The sequence below is a fragment of the Cricetulus griseus genome (genome assembly GCF_003668045.3).
Source record: "Cricetulus griseus strain 17A/GY chromosome 1 unlocalized genomic scaffold, alternate assembly CriGri-PICRH-1.0 chr1_1, whole genome shotgun sequence".
Lineage (NCBI taxonomy): Eukaryota > Metazoa > Chordata > Mammalia > Rodentia > Cricetidae > Cricetulus > Cricetulus griseus.
This window is the reverse complement of record NW_023276807.1, coordinates 21,833,729-21,853,573: the sequence shown is the minus strand read 5'-3', so window position 1 is coordinate 21,853,573 and position 19,845 is coordinate 21,833,729. Positions and strand designations below refer to the sequence as shown.

Here is a 19,845-nt window from a genome sequence, read left to right as displayed (position 1 = left end):
CCAGGCCTGGGTGGGACTCTCTTTTGAAAGATACTTTTTTTTTTCTAGCAATGCAAAAGGCACTTATTATTTGGAATATCAGAGATTAATCCTCTCTCTGGAAAAGGCTAAACTTTCTTGAAGTCCGTCATAAAAATATTTGGGTTCCATAATTTTGAAATTGCTTAGCCTTGACAAATCCATAGCAGGTGCAGCCCTCACTTGGGTGCTTAGTATGTGAGGTGAGACCAGCAGAGAAACCCTAATCTCACAGTGCTTATTCTCAAGTACTCACACCTCTGACTCAGGAGTCTCATGTCTGCCTCAAGGATTCATGATACTGCAACAGGCTAAATTATTGTCTTTCAATAGAAGAATATGTCATAATTTTCATAGGTTTTGGCACCAGTGATCTTTTATGTTGGGAATCTGTAGTCAAGCCATTCTTTATACATAGACAGAGGGATAAAAAGATATTTTAAAGAGAACAAATTATTAAAGGGATATATATATATATATATATATATATATATATATATATATATATATTAGGGGTATGTAGCTAAAGAATGCTTGAACTGGTTTTTGTTTGTTTGTTTGAATTTCCATGGTACTGGAAATTGAACTTTGTGGTATTTTAATTGGACCTTGTGGTATTGGGAATTGGACCTTATGGTAGGTAGGTGAACTGGGCCTTGTGTATGCTTGGCAAGCATCTACCTTTGAGCTTTATCCCCAACCTGGTAGCTAAAGAAACAAAAATTTCCAAGGGAAACTATAAAGGAGACTGTAATAAAATTTTAGAGTTGCCAGTGAGATTTATAATCTTTGGTTTAACCCCTAAATGTTAATAGATGACACATTAGAGGTAAAAATGAATAAGTTGTATATTTCACGACAGAGTCTGATTCTTGACCTCCCACACAATGTCTCTTTAACTTTTTCCTCAGAAGATGACTTTATTAATAGTGTAAACATATAAAGCCCTGATCACACATGCAGGATATTTAACAGATGGTAGAATTTTCCAATCAAGGAGATATTGCTACTTACTCCAAAACATGGCTTTGAAATCAACCAGACACAAATTTGATAATAGCTGACATCAGCATTGTTACTGCTGGAAAGTTTTTGATACAGGAGAAGTTGATCACCTGTCCAAATTTAATTAGCCTTAATGGCTAGAAAAAAGGGATCTGTACTCCATCTGATGCTCAAGGTAGTATTTTATATTTTCCAGAGGGTTTTGTTTTCAGTGCAGGAATGGATGATTTTATAACAATATGTTTGTCAGTGCAGTGAAATGTATTTTTATTTTGTCTATGAAGAAATAATATTGAGTACCTAGACTTCATTAAAGACTGTTAACCCTGGGAGATGCAGCTACACATTAGATAGACAAGGACCATGTCCCCTTAGAGGTCATACTGCTACTGGAAAAAGAAGAAACACCTGTGATGCATCTTACATTACATAGTTTTCTTAAAATGAAAAAATTTTATCATAGACATTGCGATTTTATGAAAATTCTTTTCAACATTTTAGCAATTATTTCATAAAAGTCTTCTGCCTTCACACATACTAATATTTATTTGTGATTCATATCAGCATAATAGTAATACCAACCATGAATAAGTGTCAAATAGTGGTTTTGGGGAGCAAGTTATTTTAAAATGTTTAATATACTACCTCATTTAGCTACAATATTGTAAAGCACAAGAATTACCACATTTTGTAGATAATGAAATTAAGGCATAAATGATTAAGACACATGGCCAGCTTCAAACACATGTCAATATATTGAGTTCTTGCTGTGTTATCAAATGGATGGAATAGGTAACCAGAGTGGATATGATTCTATTCCTTGTGAGAGAATGAGCATTGTAAAGTTCAACTTTATCAATCAATATGAGGCTCAACTACACATATTTTTAAAACATTCTTTAATATAATGGCATGAAATGAGGCTAATTTTGGTGTAGATTTATGGCTTGAATTGTATGCATTGGTGCATGTAAATTTTGTCTACTTTATAATTTGCTAATGCATTTGGGGTGTATTTCCCCTCATTTTCCTAGATTGCTTAGCATTTCTTTAATGCGAGATGAAATAGTCTATCATAAAAGTCCCAAATTGCCAATTTATTTTACTTTTAATAAAGTTAACTGTTGAGGTTTAAAATGTGTAATGTGGATGTTTGATGAAAATAATTCAAAATATGTTCTGCAAAAGAGGCCAACTATAAACTGAAGGGCAGAATAAGCTATTCTCAAGTCATTCATCTAATGAAAGGCATATAAATCATGCCCATGTCAAGCAAGCTGACTGTATGTTTTTCAAAAACATAAATCGTCTCTGAGGTTAAAGCATAAATCTTTCAAAGCCTTTAAGCATCGACTTGCTTGCATTTCTGTAAAATATATAAAAATAGTTTTATATTATATAGGCACTATTTTTTAATTCACATTTTTTGAGATTTTTATACACGAGTACTGTGTTTGCATCATCTCCATGCCTCTTTCTCACCCATCCAAGCATCTTCTATTTTCATCAGCTAATTCACTTACAGAAGTCTTGGACTCACAAATTTAAAGAACACTCTGTTTTTAAAGCAAGACTTTAAAATTCACTTGCACTCTTATTTTTTATTTACTGGTATTTTACATGTGTGTCTGTGAACCACATGTGTATACAGTCTGTGGAGGCCAGAAGAGGGTATCAGATACCCTGGGACTAGAGACAAAATCGGTTGTAAGTTGCCATGTGGGTGCTGGGAACTGAACCTGGGTCTTCTGGCTACCATCCACAAGCCCAGAGAAGCTAGGTAAAAAGGGGAACCCTAAGAGGGACCCACATGGAGGATCCCAGGATGGGAACATTGTTAATAGTTAAGATCTCCTGGGTAAGATGGGAGGGGGAAGGTACAAGGGAGGGGATGGGAGATGGGAACATGAGGGATCAAGAAGACCTAGTTGTGGGAGGAAAGGAGGAGAAGAGCAATGAAAGAGATATCTTGATGGAGGGAGCCATTATGGGGTTAGGGAGAAACCTGGTACTAGAGACATTCTCAGGAATCCACAAGAATGACCCCAGCTGAGAGTCCTAGCCATAGTGGAGAGGGTTGGGAACTGGCTTTCCCCTTTAATCAGACTGGTGACTACCCTATTTGTCTTCATAGCACCTACATCCAGTAACTGATGGAAGCAGATGCAGCGACCCACAGCCAAGCACTGGGCTGAGCTCCTGGAGTTCAGCTGAAGAGAGGGAGGAGGGATCATATGAACAAGGGAGGGTCAAGAGCATGATGGGAAAACCATAGAGACAGCCAACTCTATCATAGTCTGGGAGCTCACAGACTATGGATTGACAGCTGAGGAACCTGCATGGGACTGAACTAGGCCTTCTGAAAGTGGGTGACCGTTATGTGGCTTGATATGTTGGGTGTGGGGGGGAGGCGTGGCACCACGACCTATTCCAGATGCATTAACTGGCTTTTTGGAGCCCATTCCCTATGGTGGGATACCTTGCTCAGACTTGATACAGAGTTTTGGTCCTGCCTCAACTTGGTATGTCAGACTTTGTTGACTCTCCAAAGAAGGCCTAACCCCCTCTGAGGAGTGGGTGGGGTTTGGGAAGAGGGAGATAAAAGGACTGGAGAAGGGGAGGGAGGGGGAACTGGGGTTGGTATGTAAAATAAAAAATAAAATTTTTTAAAATAAAAAATCAGCTTTTATTGGAAAAAAGCTGCCTTTGGGATTTAATAAGAAATCATTATTTAGTAGGTGAGTTTGTGACTCTAATGCAATTAGCTTCTTATATTACAAAGTAATATATAATAAGTTTCCTTGGAAATGGGTAAATTTTTATGTATGGTGCCTACTAACTATAGTTGAACAAATGCTTTTAGACTACTTGTATATTAGTTGCAAATGACCAATTTAAAAGGGAGCAACTTTAATTTGTTAATTCAACTAGTTGAAGTCAAGACCATTGAAGAGTTGCCTTTTTACATACCAACTTAGAGAAAGAATTGTTTCAAGACTTTCCCAGTGTGTGTGCTTTTGGTCTGTGCATCAGGCCATCTGTTAATTGAGTGCCAGCTGAAATTTTCTCTCTTGCCTACAGTATTTAGAGTAGTTTTCTTAGAGAGAAAGTCATGCACTCTCTCTTCCTCTGTTTCTCTGTTCCTCTGTTTCTCTCTCTCTCTCTCTCTCTCTCTCTCTCTCTCTCTCTCTCTCTTCCTCTATCTCTCTCTCTCCCCAAGCCTTCTGGATGTCTCATTTTCACAAAGCAGGGTTTATCTGGGCTCCAGGGAGCTGGTATTTAAGTATCATTTGGTGAACTGGGACCAGGCACCTCTGCCGCAGACAGACTTAACCTTTGGCCTCTGTCTAAACATTTGGTGCCATGTGGATGAGTAATAACTTCTTGATGAGACAAGGCCAGAGCAACACAGTCATACTCCCGAGAACTAAAATTAGTATATATATTACATGAAATAGGACTCTTGTGCCTTCCTCACCTGCCTTTCTTCTGACATGACACGCAAAAGCCAGAAGTGATGGGAGTGGGGGAGCAGAGGTCCAACCAACTGTCTCATTTCAGTCAAAGACCCCATGTTGCTTATGAAGCCACTGTTGGGTATTTCATTAAAACCCAAGTTCAAAACAGCAATGATTTTTTTTTAACTTAAAGGGAATCTGATTAATACTGAAAGGTAGCAAGACCACAGAACACTCACAGTTTAGGGGCCTACACACACAAACACCCTATATTTACATAAAAAATACAGTGATGACTGTATTTAAATATAAGGGTTTTTGTCTAATATTCAAATGTAAGAAAAAGTTAATGCCATTTGCCATAATTCAAACAATATGAACAAACAAGGAAATCACTAGCCTTAACTGAGGATTTCAAGGTTAAAAATCTTCATGGTTTCCTAATAACTTACCAAAATCTACCCTTGCCCTATAATCTTAGATCAAGGAAATCTTAATATTTATAGTAAAACTGTTCTCATTTAGACTTGATGTTGCCTTCTTTGTATATTATAAATATCAACCCAAGAGATACTTTAGACTCAATAGTAATTTCACCTTTAAAACATCTTGATATTGACAACATAGTTTGCCTATAATCAGGATATGCTACCTTAGAAACAAACTGATTCTGAAAATGCTTTTCTCAAATAATTCATAAAATAAACTATCATTACTTATTAGGCTATTCAGAACTGTTTTCCCTAAATGGTATCTATTGTGCCTCAGTATTTGGCAATGATATCAGAAATAACACCATTTCTAATCTAGCGGTGACGGTGACCAGACAAGTCAAGGAAAACTATGATTTAGACACACTCCTTAAACTCATTTAAAGATGTTTGTATCCATGTGAAAAATACATTCATATGGACTTATTCTTTGTTGTTAGTAATCTATTCAATTAGGGAATTTCAGCTAGAATTGTGGCACTCTTTGAATTTATTTGACTTTATTTGGGCTAATAAAAGCAAAAGCACCCAGTTGACAACAGTTTGTTTGAGATTTTGATAGATTAAGTACTACATTTACCTTCTAAGAGTTCAAAGAAGTGCTAAGAAATGAATGAATGGATATGGTTAAGATTTACTATAAACCATAGGTAAAGTTTCTATAAACTGTAGGCCAAAGACTTATCCAGTGTGTACTTTAACAATTATTAGACATATCACAGGGATTAGAATTCAACGTTGACCCTTCACTGTGAACCTGAGAACATTCAGCAGTCATTGTGCAGAGGCACAGCAAGACTTTACATATGGTCATTATTCTACTTTTAAAAAACCAGAATAGTGGACAACTTCCTGAGAAAGTGACCTAAGAAGAAGCAGAAAGCTTCAATAAACAATAACTTGAAAAGTTAAAAACAGACTCAGTGCAAGAAAAGTCCTTTACAAAATTTGATGATGCCTCATGGGAGGCCTCATCCTCCCTGGGGAGTAGATGGGGGATGAGATGGGGCATTGGTGGGGAGCATGGGAGGATGGAAGGGAGAGGGAACTGGGATCAGTATGTAAAACAAGATTGTTTTTAATTTAAATAAAAGAAATTTTAAAAGTAAAAAAAAAAAAAAAAACAAAGAAAAATGACACTATCTGCTTCACCCAAGTTTTTTTGTAACAGCTAATATTTATGCACCCTCTGTTACAGTAAAAAGAATCTGGTAAGCTAAATCACTAAAGCCAATACAACATTAAAAAAAATTAACCAAAGATAATGTTCACGAAACGCCAGTTATTTCTTGAGGGCAAACAGTATCAATTTACTGTTCAAAGGAGACGGAAAGCGAAAACAAAATAAACATAACAAACTAGTTCTAAACACATTAGAACATTAGAAGAAATGTGAAATGAGAAAACACGGGGCGTCTGATGGGTATTAGAAACCCTGTGTGCCTTTGTAATAGAAAGGTAGCCTGTGTGGTTATTGAGAAGACAGACATTGAATAAGCAGAAGTATGCTGAATAAGCAGAAGTTGTCCACGGGTAAGGAGGTTAGCTATGTACTCATCAGGGAGAGCAAAGAGGAAAAGTGAAGCTCCTTTGGTGGGAGTGTGACTGGAGGTGGGGGTGACAGGTAGAGAGGGGTATTATGACAGCAGAAAGAAATAATAGCACTTCAGAAACTCAGTAAGAATTTAATCTTGTAAGACTTTTGTAGGCCATTGTGTTGCGTGTGGATAATAGTTTAAAATCAAAGCAGGAGAGGACAATGGAGATTTTGAAAAAGAGTGATCAGGGGATGTTCTGGTTTCTGTATTTAGAAAAGGTTCAAGGACAAGGGCTCAATGGTAGAGTTGTTTGTTTGTTTATTTGTTGTTAGTAGTGCAAAGTAGTCAAAAACCCCTAATTAAAAAAAGGAAGTCTCAAGGCAGACAAAAGGAAGAGTGGGAAGATGGCAGATTGGTTACTGAAATAACCACACGACACGTTAACAAATATGAATCAGTGGGAGTAGAAGAGAATGTGAGAAGCAGTCAGATCATGCGTAGTTCTCAATGGTAAGGCTAATGGAATAATTAAGTTTATAATGCTTATGTTTACATAGTCAAAACAACTACGAAAATAAAACGCAATTCAGTATTACATAAAAATGCATCCTAAGTTTCCATAATGATCTTTCCGTTCCCATTGGACCAACACATGGAAAATTATCAACTATGGATCAAATATAAAAACACAGATGAAGAAGGATGGGGTGTAGGCAAAAGGACTCATGAATTCCTAACAATGGTATAAAGTAATTTCTTTTCTAGTTTCAACTTCATCATAATTTTTATTCATCTTTTCCTAGTGACTATATGAATTCAACTTTCTCACTTTGGAATCCCAGAAGAATCCACCCCTTTGAGAACATTTGTGAAAGCTGGGTTTCCTGCTTTAATTCCTTTGCTCATTAATGCAACAGGAGTTAGACATAGCAAGTCAATTAATACCACTGTTTCACCAGCTCTTAGAATAAGTGATTTAAAGATTTTTTTCCCCCTGGGGTGAGGGCTTTCTACATTATGAAAATTTTACCATCTTCCTCCTCTTTAGAACAATATGAACTCATTCTATTATAGTTTTATCTAATATGTAAATTGTATTTATTTTTTCTTCTTTTGCTTTTCTGAGGCAGAATTTCTCTATATTGTGTTGGAGCCTGTCCTGGAACTCACTCTGTAGACCAGGCTGGGCCTGAGTTCACAGAGATCTGCCTGCCTCTGCCTCCCAAGTGCTGGGATTAAAGGCATGCACCACCAACACCCAGCTGTAAATTGTATTTCTAAACACAAACTAGGGTGTGTGTGTATGTGTGTGTGTGTGTGTGTGTGTGTGTGTGTGTGTGTGTGTGTGTGTTGTACCAAAAACCACCAGAAAAAACTGGAAATGTAATAAACGTTATGGGAATGCAATAATAGTAGGCATATACAGAACTGGAGTCAGTATTTGGAAAACCTAAGCAGCATGGAACCATTTTTCTTATTTTTAAGAGGTTTAGTCTGAGCATAAAGCCATTTCTGAGTCACACAGTGGCTAAAGGAAAAGCCTGCGGGCAGCTCAATTGAAAGATCTAAGTTTAGAGTTTTGGGCAAAAGCCATCCCTGGAAAGCAAAGGAGAAGGGGTTACAAAGCCCTGGAGAAAAGCTTGTCACAAATTCTGAATCTAAATGCTGTTCAAATCTCTGACTGATCTTCTCATTTAGGGGGAAGTTTTTAAAAAGTGGGGTTAGGACTAGTGCCAACTAGAAAGGAAACAGTTTGTAATATGAATTCAGCCACTGTAACTCATTAATATTATTGTGTATCTCCAGAGAAATAGCACATAATACAGGATTTGTGCTGGTTAGTTTGTGTCAACTTGACACAAATCCAGACCTATCTGAGAAAAAGGAATCTCAACTGAGGAATTGCCTCCATCAGATTGTCTACTAGCTGTGTCTGTAGAAAAGTTTCTTGATTCATTATTGATGTTTGAGGGTCTAGCACACTGTGGGTGGTATCCCTCACTAGCTGATGGCCCTTAATGTGCTGTATAAGAAAGCAGATTGAGCAAACCGTGGGGAACAAATCAGTAAGACACACTCCTCCATGTCCTCTGCTTCAGTTCCTGCCTCCAGGTTCCTGCATTTGAGTTCATGCCCTAACTTTCTTTGTAAGATGAAGTCAACACTTTCATCTCCAAGTTGCTTTGGTTATGTGTTTATTACAACATTGATAAAGAAGTTATGCAGAGTACCTCTAAAGTACTCGCTCATGGGTGTAAGAGAAAATTACTTGCCATACAAGTAGGTGGGTAAACATAACACGTTCTATAAACAGCACAACCAGAAAACCAGCTTGACATTACTCATGAAAGAATAATCAAAGAAGTATTTTAAGGCATCTATTGACACTAAAGACTAACAACTAAGGTCTCAAGAACACATAACAAATGATAATGTAGGAAGTATTAATGAAAAATAGCCACTACAACAAAAAATTCACCAGGTTACAATATTGTCTATCTTAAAAATCCATGCTATGATTTAACAGTAGACCAAAGACAACCAAAACATTAGTGAACCTGACAATAGTGCACTACAAATTATCCCTTCTAAAGAAGGAGAAAAAAAGTAGTGAAAGCTACCTATGAAAAATTGGACATTCTGATTGGCTAGTTCTTATCAGAAATAAAGAGCCTAGAAGAGAGGGAAGAGCCTTTAAATGAGTGGTCAGACCAAAGCTCACATCCTTCATTAATGTGGTAAAAATATTCAACATGGCCAAGTAGGCCTTATCGAAGGAAGTGAGATATAAATATATAAGCTAGTTTACCATATTGAGGTTTTGAAGTAAAATGAATACATGTCTATTTTAACATATGCAAAAAATACCATAAATTCAACATGTAGGCTACTTTCAAAGTTTGCTAAATTAAAGCAGAAAGAGATTTCTTTAGTTAAATCTCAAAGCAGAACAAAACAATCATAAAAGTTCCAGGTTTAATGTAAAACTCTGGTACACTTAGATGCAAAAAGGCAAGTTCCACTGTCTTCTTTATTCAATATTCTTTAAACTATCCTCAAAAATATCTAACAGAAAACAAGAAACAGAAAGATGATATTTAATATGAAACTTATGAGCTTACATGCCTATGCCATAAGGGACATTTTGGAAAGATGAGGAAAAATCATTATAAAATGAGGACAGTATGGTTAACTATAAGGAAATATATGAGACAACACAAAAAAGTTGATATCTTACTAAGATTGTAAATATATGCCAGCATGAGAAAAGAAATATTATGAGAGGGTAACATATTTTTCTGGCTCTTGGAAAAACCTCTGTCTCAGCATAATGTTTGGTATGGTCTGTTCTTTCATTGATTTGTAATGTTTCCCATATTAAGCCCAAAGCCCCATAAGTATTTGAATGTGTTGTAGGGCTTTTCAAGTTCTAAAACCAAAACATTTAACTGCATTAAATATTTTTGAGATGTAGTTGCTTTTAGAATAGTCATAAATTGGCAAGCCAATAGTTTGTATAGCTACTTTGGAGAGGGAAATTTGATAGTATCTTGTTAAAATGAACAAAGGATATTCTTTATCATACAGTGACTTTACTTGTAGGCATATAACCAGGAAAACATTCATGTCATCAGAGATAAGCACAAAGTGATTCATTGTACATTATTAATAAATGAAAACTTCAACATAAAATTCTAAATGTTTATTGGTGTGACTTTTGCTTACTAGAAGACTATAAGTCACCTACAGTGTCCACATGGATTATGCTTAAAACCCTGATAAGAAATAGCATACACCAAATATTTATTACCAAAAGAATAGCATGTATGAAAAAGAGACAGCCCAACATGATTTTAAGAACATGCCTATAACTTAGTAGTTATAGTAATGTAGTACTATAGTAATCATGTAGTAATCACACATTATTATCAATACAGTGACTTCTTTGGAATTAAAAGGGAAAAGTAGACATTTAATAATATTTTCTTGGTTTAAAAATACCTAAAGCAATATTATAGCTTATTAATATTTTATTTACTTTAAATAATAAATACAGTGTCTATTATGTTCCATATTCTTCATTAAACAGGAGAGAATTCATGCCTCAGGAGAGAATTCATGCTTGTTATTGTAACCTTGGCAAAAGCCTATGGTTGGAGAGATCACAGGCCACAGATAAGAATCTACTATTATTGTTTTCTAAATGGTCATGTTGCCAAATTGCTTATTAAATATTGATCTGTAGCTATAGAGTTGTGCTGTTCTCAAACTTGATCATAGAAGCTCCTTTGTTCAGTGAGTAGCAGTTATTCCCTACAAGTTATTGGCCAGAGAGTGCTTGGAGATACTGAAAGCAATAGAAACCAATGCCATTGCTCTTTGTTATCTGCTTTAGCTAGATGGTAAGACCCTACTTCTGAAGACACTGCACCTTTTGGTTGCAGGATACAGAGAATTAGTCTTGAACTTACCAATGAACTCTCCCTGCTGGCTGCCTTTCATGATGCTATAAGGTACTATGCAGCATGCTGGGGGAAGAAAAGACACCAGTAGTCTTGCCCAGTCCTGGATAACTGCATGCTATAATATTGACCTGCCAGCCAAGAGGTATTCACTGATGCAATAGTGATGAATGTGTTTATGGCAGTGACCAATTTCCCCCCTGACTGGATTTGAAGCCTGATCTGAAAGAATTCATGACTGGTACTTTAAACATAGTCAAGCCCCAAGAATAGAGAATTCATAAGCCAATTGATGTTGATTTCTAAGTGGTCATGTTGTTAAACTTCCTTCTAAATATTTGTATTGATATTTTAGATTTTTTTCTTTCTTCTTTCTGTTCCCAACCTTGGTCAGAGAAACTTGTTGTTGCAGTGGTTAGTGGATGACACAGAGGAGCACTATTGTTGAAAGTGTTGTGTGCAAGAGACTTAGTGCTTCAGTATAGATGGGACGTCTCTATCAATCCCCCCCACCTCTGTAGGTCCAGGGAATGTCTTAAACTAGTGTTAAGAAATAATCTACCAACTGGAAGGTAGGGATGGGTGCTGTGAAATGTGGTTCTCTGGACATGGCATGTCTATTACATGCATGAAATCACATATTTACCTTTGCAAGATGTGCACAAGATTGAGGCAATTAAAAACTCAAGCATGTTTTCAGGTTGACTGTAGGGGACAGTGTAAGCCACGCCTGCTAGAAGCTGGCTACAGGTGTGCCTGTCCACGCCTGTCAGGGTGTGGTCAGGGTGAGGTCAGGATGACTCGTGATAGGTTTTTAAGGGGCTGCAAGGCACATGGGAGCCTCTTCTCTCTGGCCTGCCTGCCTTGCTGCCCCGGCACACTCTGGCTTGTGTTTGGCTGGTGTTTATCTAAATAAAGATATTTTAACCTTACAGACTATGGATCTTCTCGTAATAGCTGGTGCCCAACATGGGGCAGGAACCCACAACCCTGAGATTAAGAGTCTCATGCTCTACCAACTGAGCTAGCTGGGCCTCTCCCATTTCAGCAGGAAGTAACTTGGAGGATACTACAACGGCTTCCCCTGTTATTGTCTATTAGAGTAGTGTAAGCCTAGTTAGGGATAGCTTACTATTCTTTATGGTTGGGATTGGATGGAGGTATTCAGGCTTGGACACCTCTTTTCAGATGACCTTAAGGTTTAGTGGATGTAGACATAGTTAGGATGTGCCATAGCAGATTATTATATCTACTTGTATTTCACCTTTATGATTGCTAATTTTGGATACTTTGCATTGTTAAGCTTTAATCCTCTTTTAGACTAAAAGGGGAATTGTAGGGGACAGTGTAAGCCATGCCTGCTAGAAGCTGGCTACAGGTGTGCCTGACCATGCCTGTCAGGACATGGTCAAGGTGAGGTCAGGATGACATGTGATGGTTTTGAAGGGGCTGCAAGACACATGGGAGCCCCTTCTCTCTGGCCTGCCTGCATTGCTGGCCCTGGCACACTCTGGCTTGCATTTGGCTGGTGTTTATCTAAATAAAGATATCTTAACCTTACAGACTATGGATCTTCTCATAATAGTTGACCACATTGGACAACAAAATTGTGTCCTCTGTTCTGGTGAAAATCATTTCTCTCATTCTTGGCATTCCTTAGCTGCCTGTAGTTCTTTGTGTAGGACTAGGGTCTCTTGACTTTTCTTTTACTCATGTTAGTATGTCTATTGTTCTCCTTGATTGGGTTGTATTTATATATCTAGTATACCTGCATATATGTGACACATACAGGTATGTAACTACAATTAAGTGAAAAAAAGAGGTCATGAATTAGAAAGAAATCAAGGCTATGTATATGAGAGTAATTTGAGGGAGGAAAGGGAAGTGGACAAATAATGTAATTATGTTATATTCTCATTTTTCCCCAAATGTGGAGGGAGAGGGACTCTGGAGACCAATCTGAGGAGCCACTGATGGCTGATGGGTGCTGAGGGGGGCAAGCTCACTTTCCCTTGGGCTTAGGTATTTAGAGAGGATTCTTGGGCAAGGATTTACAGACTGTGTTCCACTCTCAGACTTAATGGGCTGATTTTGAGGTTATTCCTTAATGACTTGTAATTAGAATAATCTGGAAAAGCTTTAAAGAAGGCATCTGGGAAGATTTGCAAATCTATTCACATAATGTCAAAAATCATCATTCAGATTTGTCAAGCCAAGGAGACTGATAGAATAATTAAAGGTTAAAGATAGAAGAGACATAGGGGTAACTCATCTCTATGTTTTCAATCACCAGATTATCCTTTTCTTCTTTCCTCCCTCCCTCCCTCTTTCCTTCTGTCCTTTCCTTTCTTCCTTTTCTTTCCTTTCCTTCCCTCCTTGCTGCCTCTTCTTTCTCCCCCACCTCTTTATTTTTGTTTGTATGTTTGACTTTTGGTAAATATTTGCTCCCTCACTTGGTCACTTTGGAGTTCTGTCTATACAATCTGTGAAGATGAATCTACTGAAGGGTCCAAATGTTATCACAGGAATTCAACTCTGGAATTTGAACATGAACTATGTTCACCAAATCAAATATGAATTTAGTAAAGACTGCATTTGGAAGCTGCAGTGCCATTTTGGTCAATCTTCTTGTTAACCCTGTTCTCTGTGTTTTCTAAGGCACCCTGGACGAGGAGGAGTCAATGGTTGTCAGGTGGTGGAAAGCCTAAGAACTGTTGTGATTGAACTTCTCTGGTGAACCTGCTTCCAGGGTTCAGTCCTTTTTATCATTTCATCAACTCTACTCTTCTCTATTCCTTGCAAATTTGGCTTCTGTTACTCCTTTATCCACTTTCTTCATTGAGACATATATATAAGAGGTTAGAAAGTACAAATAAAAAACACAACACTTAATGAAAATAGATGTTTTGTATACTGTTTTGGCTTACTTGCAATGTGGTTTTACTTGAGTTTTGAAAATTAAGCCAATAGCCAAAGCACAGTGATTCTTGGGGATAGAGAAATAGCTGCAATAAAATTAACACTCCCACACACTTCCTGCATGCAAAGACATTATACTCAATTACTATTTCTCTTCATTCATTGTTAAACAAAGTTTTATATGAAATCAAAATGAGTAAGTACTATGGCTTAGTTGAGGAAAGGAGGGCAGCCTATTACTTTCCTTACCCAGATCTGTGTCTTGGAGTTGTCAATTTTTGTGCTCTGGCCTAGGAAAAAGAAAAATCGCTGCTGGACTTGCCAGTAGGTTGCTAATATGTAGGTTGAAGTTCATCCTTCACAATGAAGTAATCAGGAACCAAACATTAAGTATTCTGAAGGGTCTAGACTCTCCCAGAAGTCCCAAAACTAATCATGTTGCATATTCCTGATACAAATACTGACTGATGAGTGATTCCAAAATGTTGGTTCAAGAATGTCAAGAGGACACTGTAGAAATCATTAGGTGTGCTTTCAAGACCATGGGTCTCAAGCTATGTAGGAGTTGCCTTAGGAAAATTTAAACTGCAGCTGCATAGACTACATTGGCATAGATTACAGCCTAAAAGTTAAGTATTTTTAAAAAGTGCCTGTGGTGATCTGAATACGAAGTGAAGATGGGGAGCCACTGACCTATGAAATAAGGCACTGAGCTAGGAAGAGTATTAAGCATTGTTTGATCCGTAGGTATCTACTGAGAATGTGTAATTCCTATTCTCAACCCCACGCTTAATGCACTCGAATAAGATTTCCTGGGTGGCTCCTATGCACTTTAAATTTTGGGAAACATTGAGGCATCTAGCCCAGCAGGCATACTTGAATAGTTGGATTAAAGTTGCAATTGAAAGGTATTTCTAACCCCCTCTACTTAACCAAGCATCTTCTATCTTGATTTTTACTAATATGCCTCCCCCAAGATAGAGATATTTCTTTTATTGCTGCGTTTTAAGTTGGATTTCAAGGCCAGAGTACTCCAACATTCTAGAAATTTTCTGAGTAAAAGAAAGCTTATTTCACTACTGTTTCCATAAACAATGGTTTTCCACTCCAACTTCATATTTAGCTCTACTTGTGGGACTTTAAAAATGTACTGGTCCCACGTTAGACCTATTAAATAAGAATTTGGGAGCAATGGAGGCCAATGCTGGCATTTTCTAAAGCCTTTCAGTGGAACTCTCAGTGGAACTTTCAGCGGAACTCAAGCCCAACTCTAAACAGTGCCCTTTAGAGGGCAGCTGTTTTTGAGAACTACTATGGATGAACTTTCTGATATATCATTGTCTTGTTAATATATTATAGAGCAATTAGGCATTTTGGCTTCCTGGAAGACTGATATCGTTGCTTCAATTAATAAAATATTAACCTGCATTGTAACATGAATTAAATATTTAGAGCATGCAGGTTGACAGTAACCTCAATTCACCCCTATTTATAGATGATGGTTGATTGTCTACAGAAGGAAATGAATTAATGGCAAGTATATCAAATAGCAATGCCCACATAATATTATTATTTTGATATATAAAATGCAACACTTTTCATTGGGATTTAGATTTGCCATACCTTTAGACATCACAAAGCAAAAATATCTTTAGCTCTGTCTCTGTAATTGTCTCATAGATGAATGGCAGAGTCTACCATGGGGTGCTCCTTAGCAGTGGGAAATCAGCATCTCTGAAACATGCACAATGTAGATAGAGTCCTACACAATTTACTGGCTGTGGGTCCAAAGTTCCATTTCAAGTGAAATGATGAACAAAGATCACATATCAGCCTTCAAACAAAAGTTGAAAATGGCTACGGAATCAAATGACTAAGTGGTTGGACACATACCTTAGCTGAAGAAAAACAGTCATGTGCCTTGCACATGATAAGCAAGCCCAACTCTAAATGATGCCGAATAAGATTTTAATTCCAAAATGTATAAAATAGAAGATACAAAGGTAAAAGTTTCTTTCAAGATTGTTTTATTCAACCTTGAAAAGAAAAACATTAAAGAATTTGGCTCTTCTTAAGTAACACCCTTTTTGGATTCTTGAGTTTCCTTGTAGACTAAGAAATAGTTTTTCTTTAAATGCCAGTTGGAAAATGTGAGTAAGACATTACTATCATTCCATTTGGGGTGTTCAACTTCTAAGAAAAATACACATGTATAAAATCAAAACCCTTCAAAATTCCCATGCTCTACAGATAGCAATGCTCTATCCAGAGTACTGGGAGACATCCTTAACCCTGCCTTCTAGCATCATCATGAAGTTAGGATATTAGTGACTTCATGCTTAATTTATGTCATTCATAATATCAACATGAAATTTGACAGACCTCAGGCTATACTTGATCTTTTAAAAAACTATTCTTTTCCATTAAGCTTAGAGTGTTTCTTAAGTTAAACAAGACTCTTTAATGCTCCATGCAGAAATATATAGTAATAAATTACATCTAAATGGGAATATTCCAAATATTTATGGTTAAGTACTTAAGAAATGATGAAACATTTAACTGACAACTATCCTGTCATGTGCACATTATTAAATTTTCTCATGAATCTGCTGCCATTTTATCATTTGCAAATCTCACAAGTAAATCATGGGAAAATAACAATAGCCTCTGGCAGGTTGGGGGCAAATTGACTATCAGTATAAAAGTGTAACTTGGCTGGACTTGATGGGACACACCTTTAACCACAGCACTTAGCAGGCAGAGGCAGGTGGGTCTCTATGAGTTCAAAGCCAACCTGGTCAACACCATGAGTTCTGAGTTCTGGGTGGGCCAGTGGTGCTCAGTAATGAGACTATTATCAAAGAAAGAGAAAGCGAGGGGGAGGGGGAGAGGGATAGAGAGAGACTGGAAGGAAAGAAGGAAGGAAGGAAGGAAGGAAGGAAGGAAGGGAAGGAGGGACGGAGGTAGGAAGGGTGAAAGGAAAAATGAAAGAGAAAGAAAGAAAGAAAAGGGAGGAATGGAGCTGGTTGTTTTCCTTGCTGAATGGTTGTATTTGGTGTTACTTTTATAGTTTTTAGACTAAGTAAAATGTTCTACCTCCATTTACTCATATATTTTATTACAAAATAATATGTAATCAAAAACAGGAACATGATTATTAACCATGGTGCGGATATAGAAAATTGTTTTATGTAGACACTGATTATAGACTCCTGTGGGAAATTACCTTGAGACCTTAAGTCAAGTACTTCACTGTTCAGGGCAGGAATCCATCTTTAAAATGAGAAGGCTTGCTAGGCATATTCAAATTTTGCTAACAATTCTTACAAAACTACATGGCTTAAATTGCATTTGCTAGTATGAATAGCAAATAGAACATTATTTTTTTTTTTGCTTTAAGAATACTTACAGTTGAGGCTGGTGGCCCTGGAGGCCCCGTATCACCCTAAAATAGGTGAAAGAAAAGTTGCAATTACCAACAGCTCCTTTCTGCACATTATTTAAGAGTTTCTGGAAAGAGGCAATATATACAGATAAATCTTTCTTATGACTTCATTTATTCTTTGAGAATTTCACATGATATTGTTTGATCATATACTTCCCCCCAATGCCCAGTTCCTCCTAGGCCTCCCCCATTTCCCTACCAACAAATTCATAATCTGAAAGAACATGAAAATAGAATTTTTCTTGATAAAATTTTCTGCATAATGAGAGCTTTATCGTGTTCCCTTTAGGGTTTATGATATAAAAATCGCCTTGTGTGCCCTTGTGCTTTCTGCAGTAGCAAAACGCATTTTGAAAAACTAAAATAATCTAATTTTCTATTCTTTTGACTATGAATCCAAAATTAGAAAAAAAATATCTTTCCAAATATGGTTACTTGCCAATGGAGCAGCTGGGAAGCATCATAGTGACAGATAATTTTTCTGACAAAGTTAGTATGAGCATCAGCAGAAATAATAAGTGCTTCACCCCCCACTCTGTGTCTTCCAGCTGCAAGGAACGGTTCCCACCACCTCTCCTAGATGCTGCTGAGTGTGCATCGCTTGTGCCTTCCGAATTCAGAGTCTTTTTCTCCATCTGCATATTTTCCAGTGCTAGAATCACTTAGTTGACCTGTGTGAGTACAGGTTTTCAGGAGTGTGTACTGACTACTAAAAAATCCTTGAAAGTGTTGGGTGTAGTGGTACACTTTAAATTCCACCACTGGGAAGACAGAGACAAGAGGATGTCTATGATTTTAAGGCCAGCCTAATTGACATAGCAAGTTCCAGGCCAGCCAGGGCTACATAGTGAGACCCTGTTTAAAAACAAAATTTTTGAAAAGTATTCACAAGCTCATGATGTGTCACTCATGTGTTTCACTGTCTTGGGACCTTTATTTATTGAGGGCTCATTTAATGAGGGCTCAGTCATCAGGACTGGGTGTCCTCGCTGTGACTTTCATTGCATTGAACATTGTGGAATACCTGTGCCTATGGAGTGTGCCACGGGGTTGCCATGGCAAGTATACCTAGGATTTTCTCATTAAACTTAGCTATCTCAAGTTTTAAGACATAGCATTGTATATTCATTAATTTCGGCACAGTTGCACCAAAATAACAGTTGTTAAGGAACTAAAGTCAGTCACTAAAGACTGAGATCATATTTAACTCAAAGATAAATATTTAAGATACACAAGGAATTCTGCCTCTGCTGATTGTGGAGAATAAAATGCAGTCATGTACAACTCCTATGAAATCACTATTGCTTAGTTACCTCATACAACACAACTCTTACCTTTAATATTTGTTAGCTCTCATTGAGAAGCCACTGTCAAAATGCTGTTATAAAATGGCACACAGAAATGGAGCATTTAATCCAAGGCTGAGTTCTGAAGTTGCTTCCTTACCATCAATGCCACCTGCCTGAAGTTTAAGGTGACAGTGGTATGATTGGCTGAATTTCCTGACATAGGACACCTTTGCTAATGTGGTGTTGGAACACCTCAGTGCTGTCAAGGGAAGGTGAGAAACAGCAGGTTTTACACATGTGTTAATGTCACAGTCTCTCACACTAAAGCAACCAAAAGGCTTTCCTTACTTAGAGGTTTCTCCTATAACAGCCTTCCACTAATCTCAGGATGTTTGTGCAACCAGAAGGGATCTGTAAGAAGTCACTTAGTTCTGGGGGGGGTGTCTTAAAATAAGGTTAGGACACTTGGGGGTAGATACAGTACCTTTTCTCCTTTTGGGCCAGGTGGACCTTGAGGACCCAAGTCACCTTTCAAACCCTGAAAAGAACATAACGAAAATCATTTCTATATAAGAGTCACCAACAGCTTCAATTACTGAGAAATTATTAGTAAGAAAATGAATCATGTTTTCCTGAACTGCCAAATCCCATTCTTCCCTTTGTAGTGGAGAGAGAGACAGGCAACTGGCACCAATGTGATAAGCAACATCTGTGCTGCGGTGGCTTCAGAGACATTAAACCAGTGCGAGGCCTCAATATTGCATATTTGTGCAACTTCGCTTCCTGCTAAAATTACATTAATTCACCATCTGGGGGAACATCATTTAGATCTATATGAGCTTTTAAGTATCCTCTTCGGATTAAATTTGTGGATATTGTAAATACCTCTGATTTAGCATTGATTTAGTCTTTATAAAGCTTGCCAAAAAATTCATGAGTTACATCAAAAACATGTTCACATCTCTATCAAGAAATTTAATTATTGGGGGGAGGGTTACAGGAGCTGCACTCTTTTCCTGTCACTCACCAGGCTGGAGCAAAAAAAGTAGTATCCTGCCCATTTGGAAGTACGTTTTAGTTTTCTAATTCCTTTCCTTTTTGGAATCTGGATCTACAAAGCTATCAAATGGAACTACATGAGATGTAGAGAGATTGTCAGATAAATATTTTCACAAATCTTTTCGATTCTTGGGTGTTTTAGAGGTATTTAGTTGGTGAT

General features: G+C 37.3%; 1 protein-coding gene and 1 non-coding gene across 2 annotated transcripts in view; both read right to left on the bottom strand.

The window, feature by feature from the left end:
* The window catches only part of Col19a1 (collagen type XIX alpha 1 chain), a 298,074-nt gene that overhangs the window by 152,137 nt on the left and 126,092 nt on the right, over positions 1-19,845 (bottom strand). Inside the window, exons 13-14 of the mRNA XM_027392846.2 lie at positions 19,111-19,164; positions 17,302-17,337 (exon numbers count right to left, since the gene is read on the bottom strand). Of these exons, the coding sequence (XP_027248647.2) occupies positions 17,302-17,337; positions 19,111-19,164 (90 nt within the window). The remainder of the gene's footprint in view (positions 1-17,301; positions 17,338-19,110; positions 19,165-19,845) is intronic.
* Positions 11,935-12,007, bottom strand: Trnak-cuu. Its single transcript has one exon. It is a non-coding gene; the product is annotated as a tRNA-Lys (tRNA).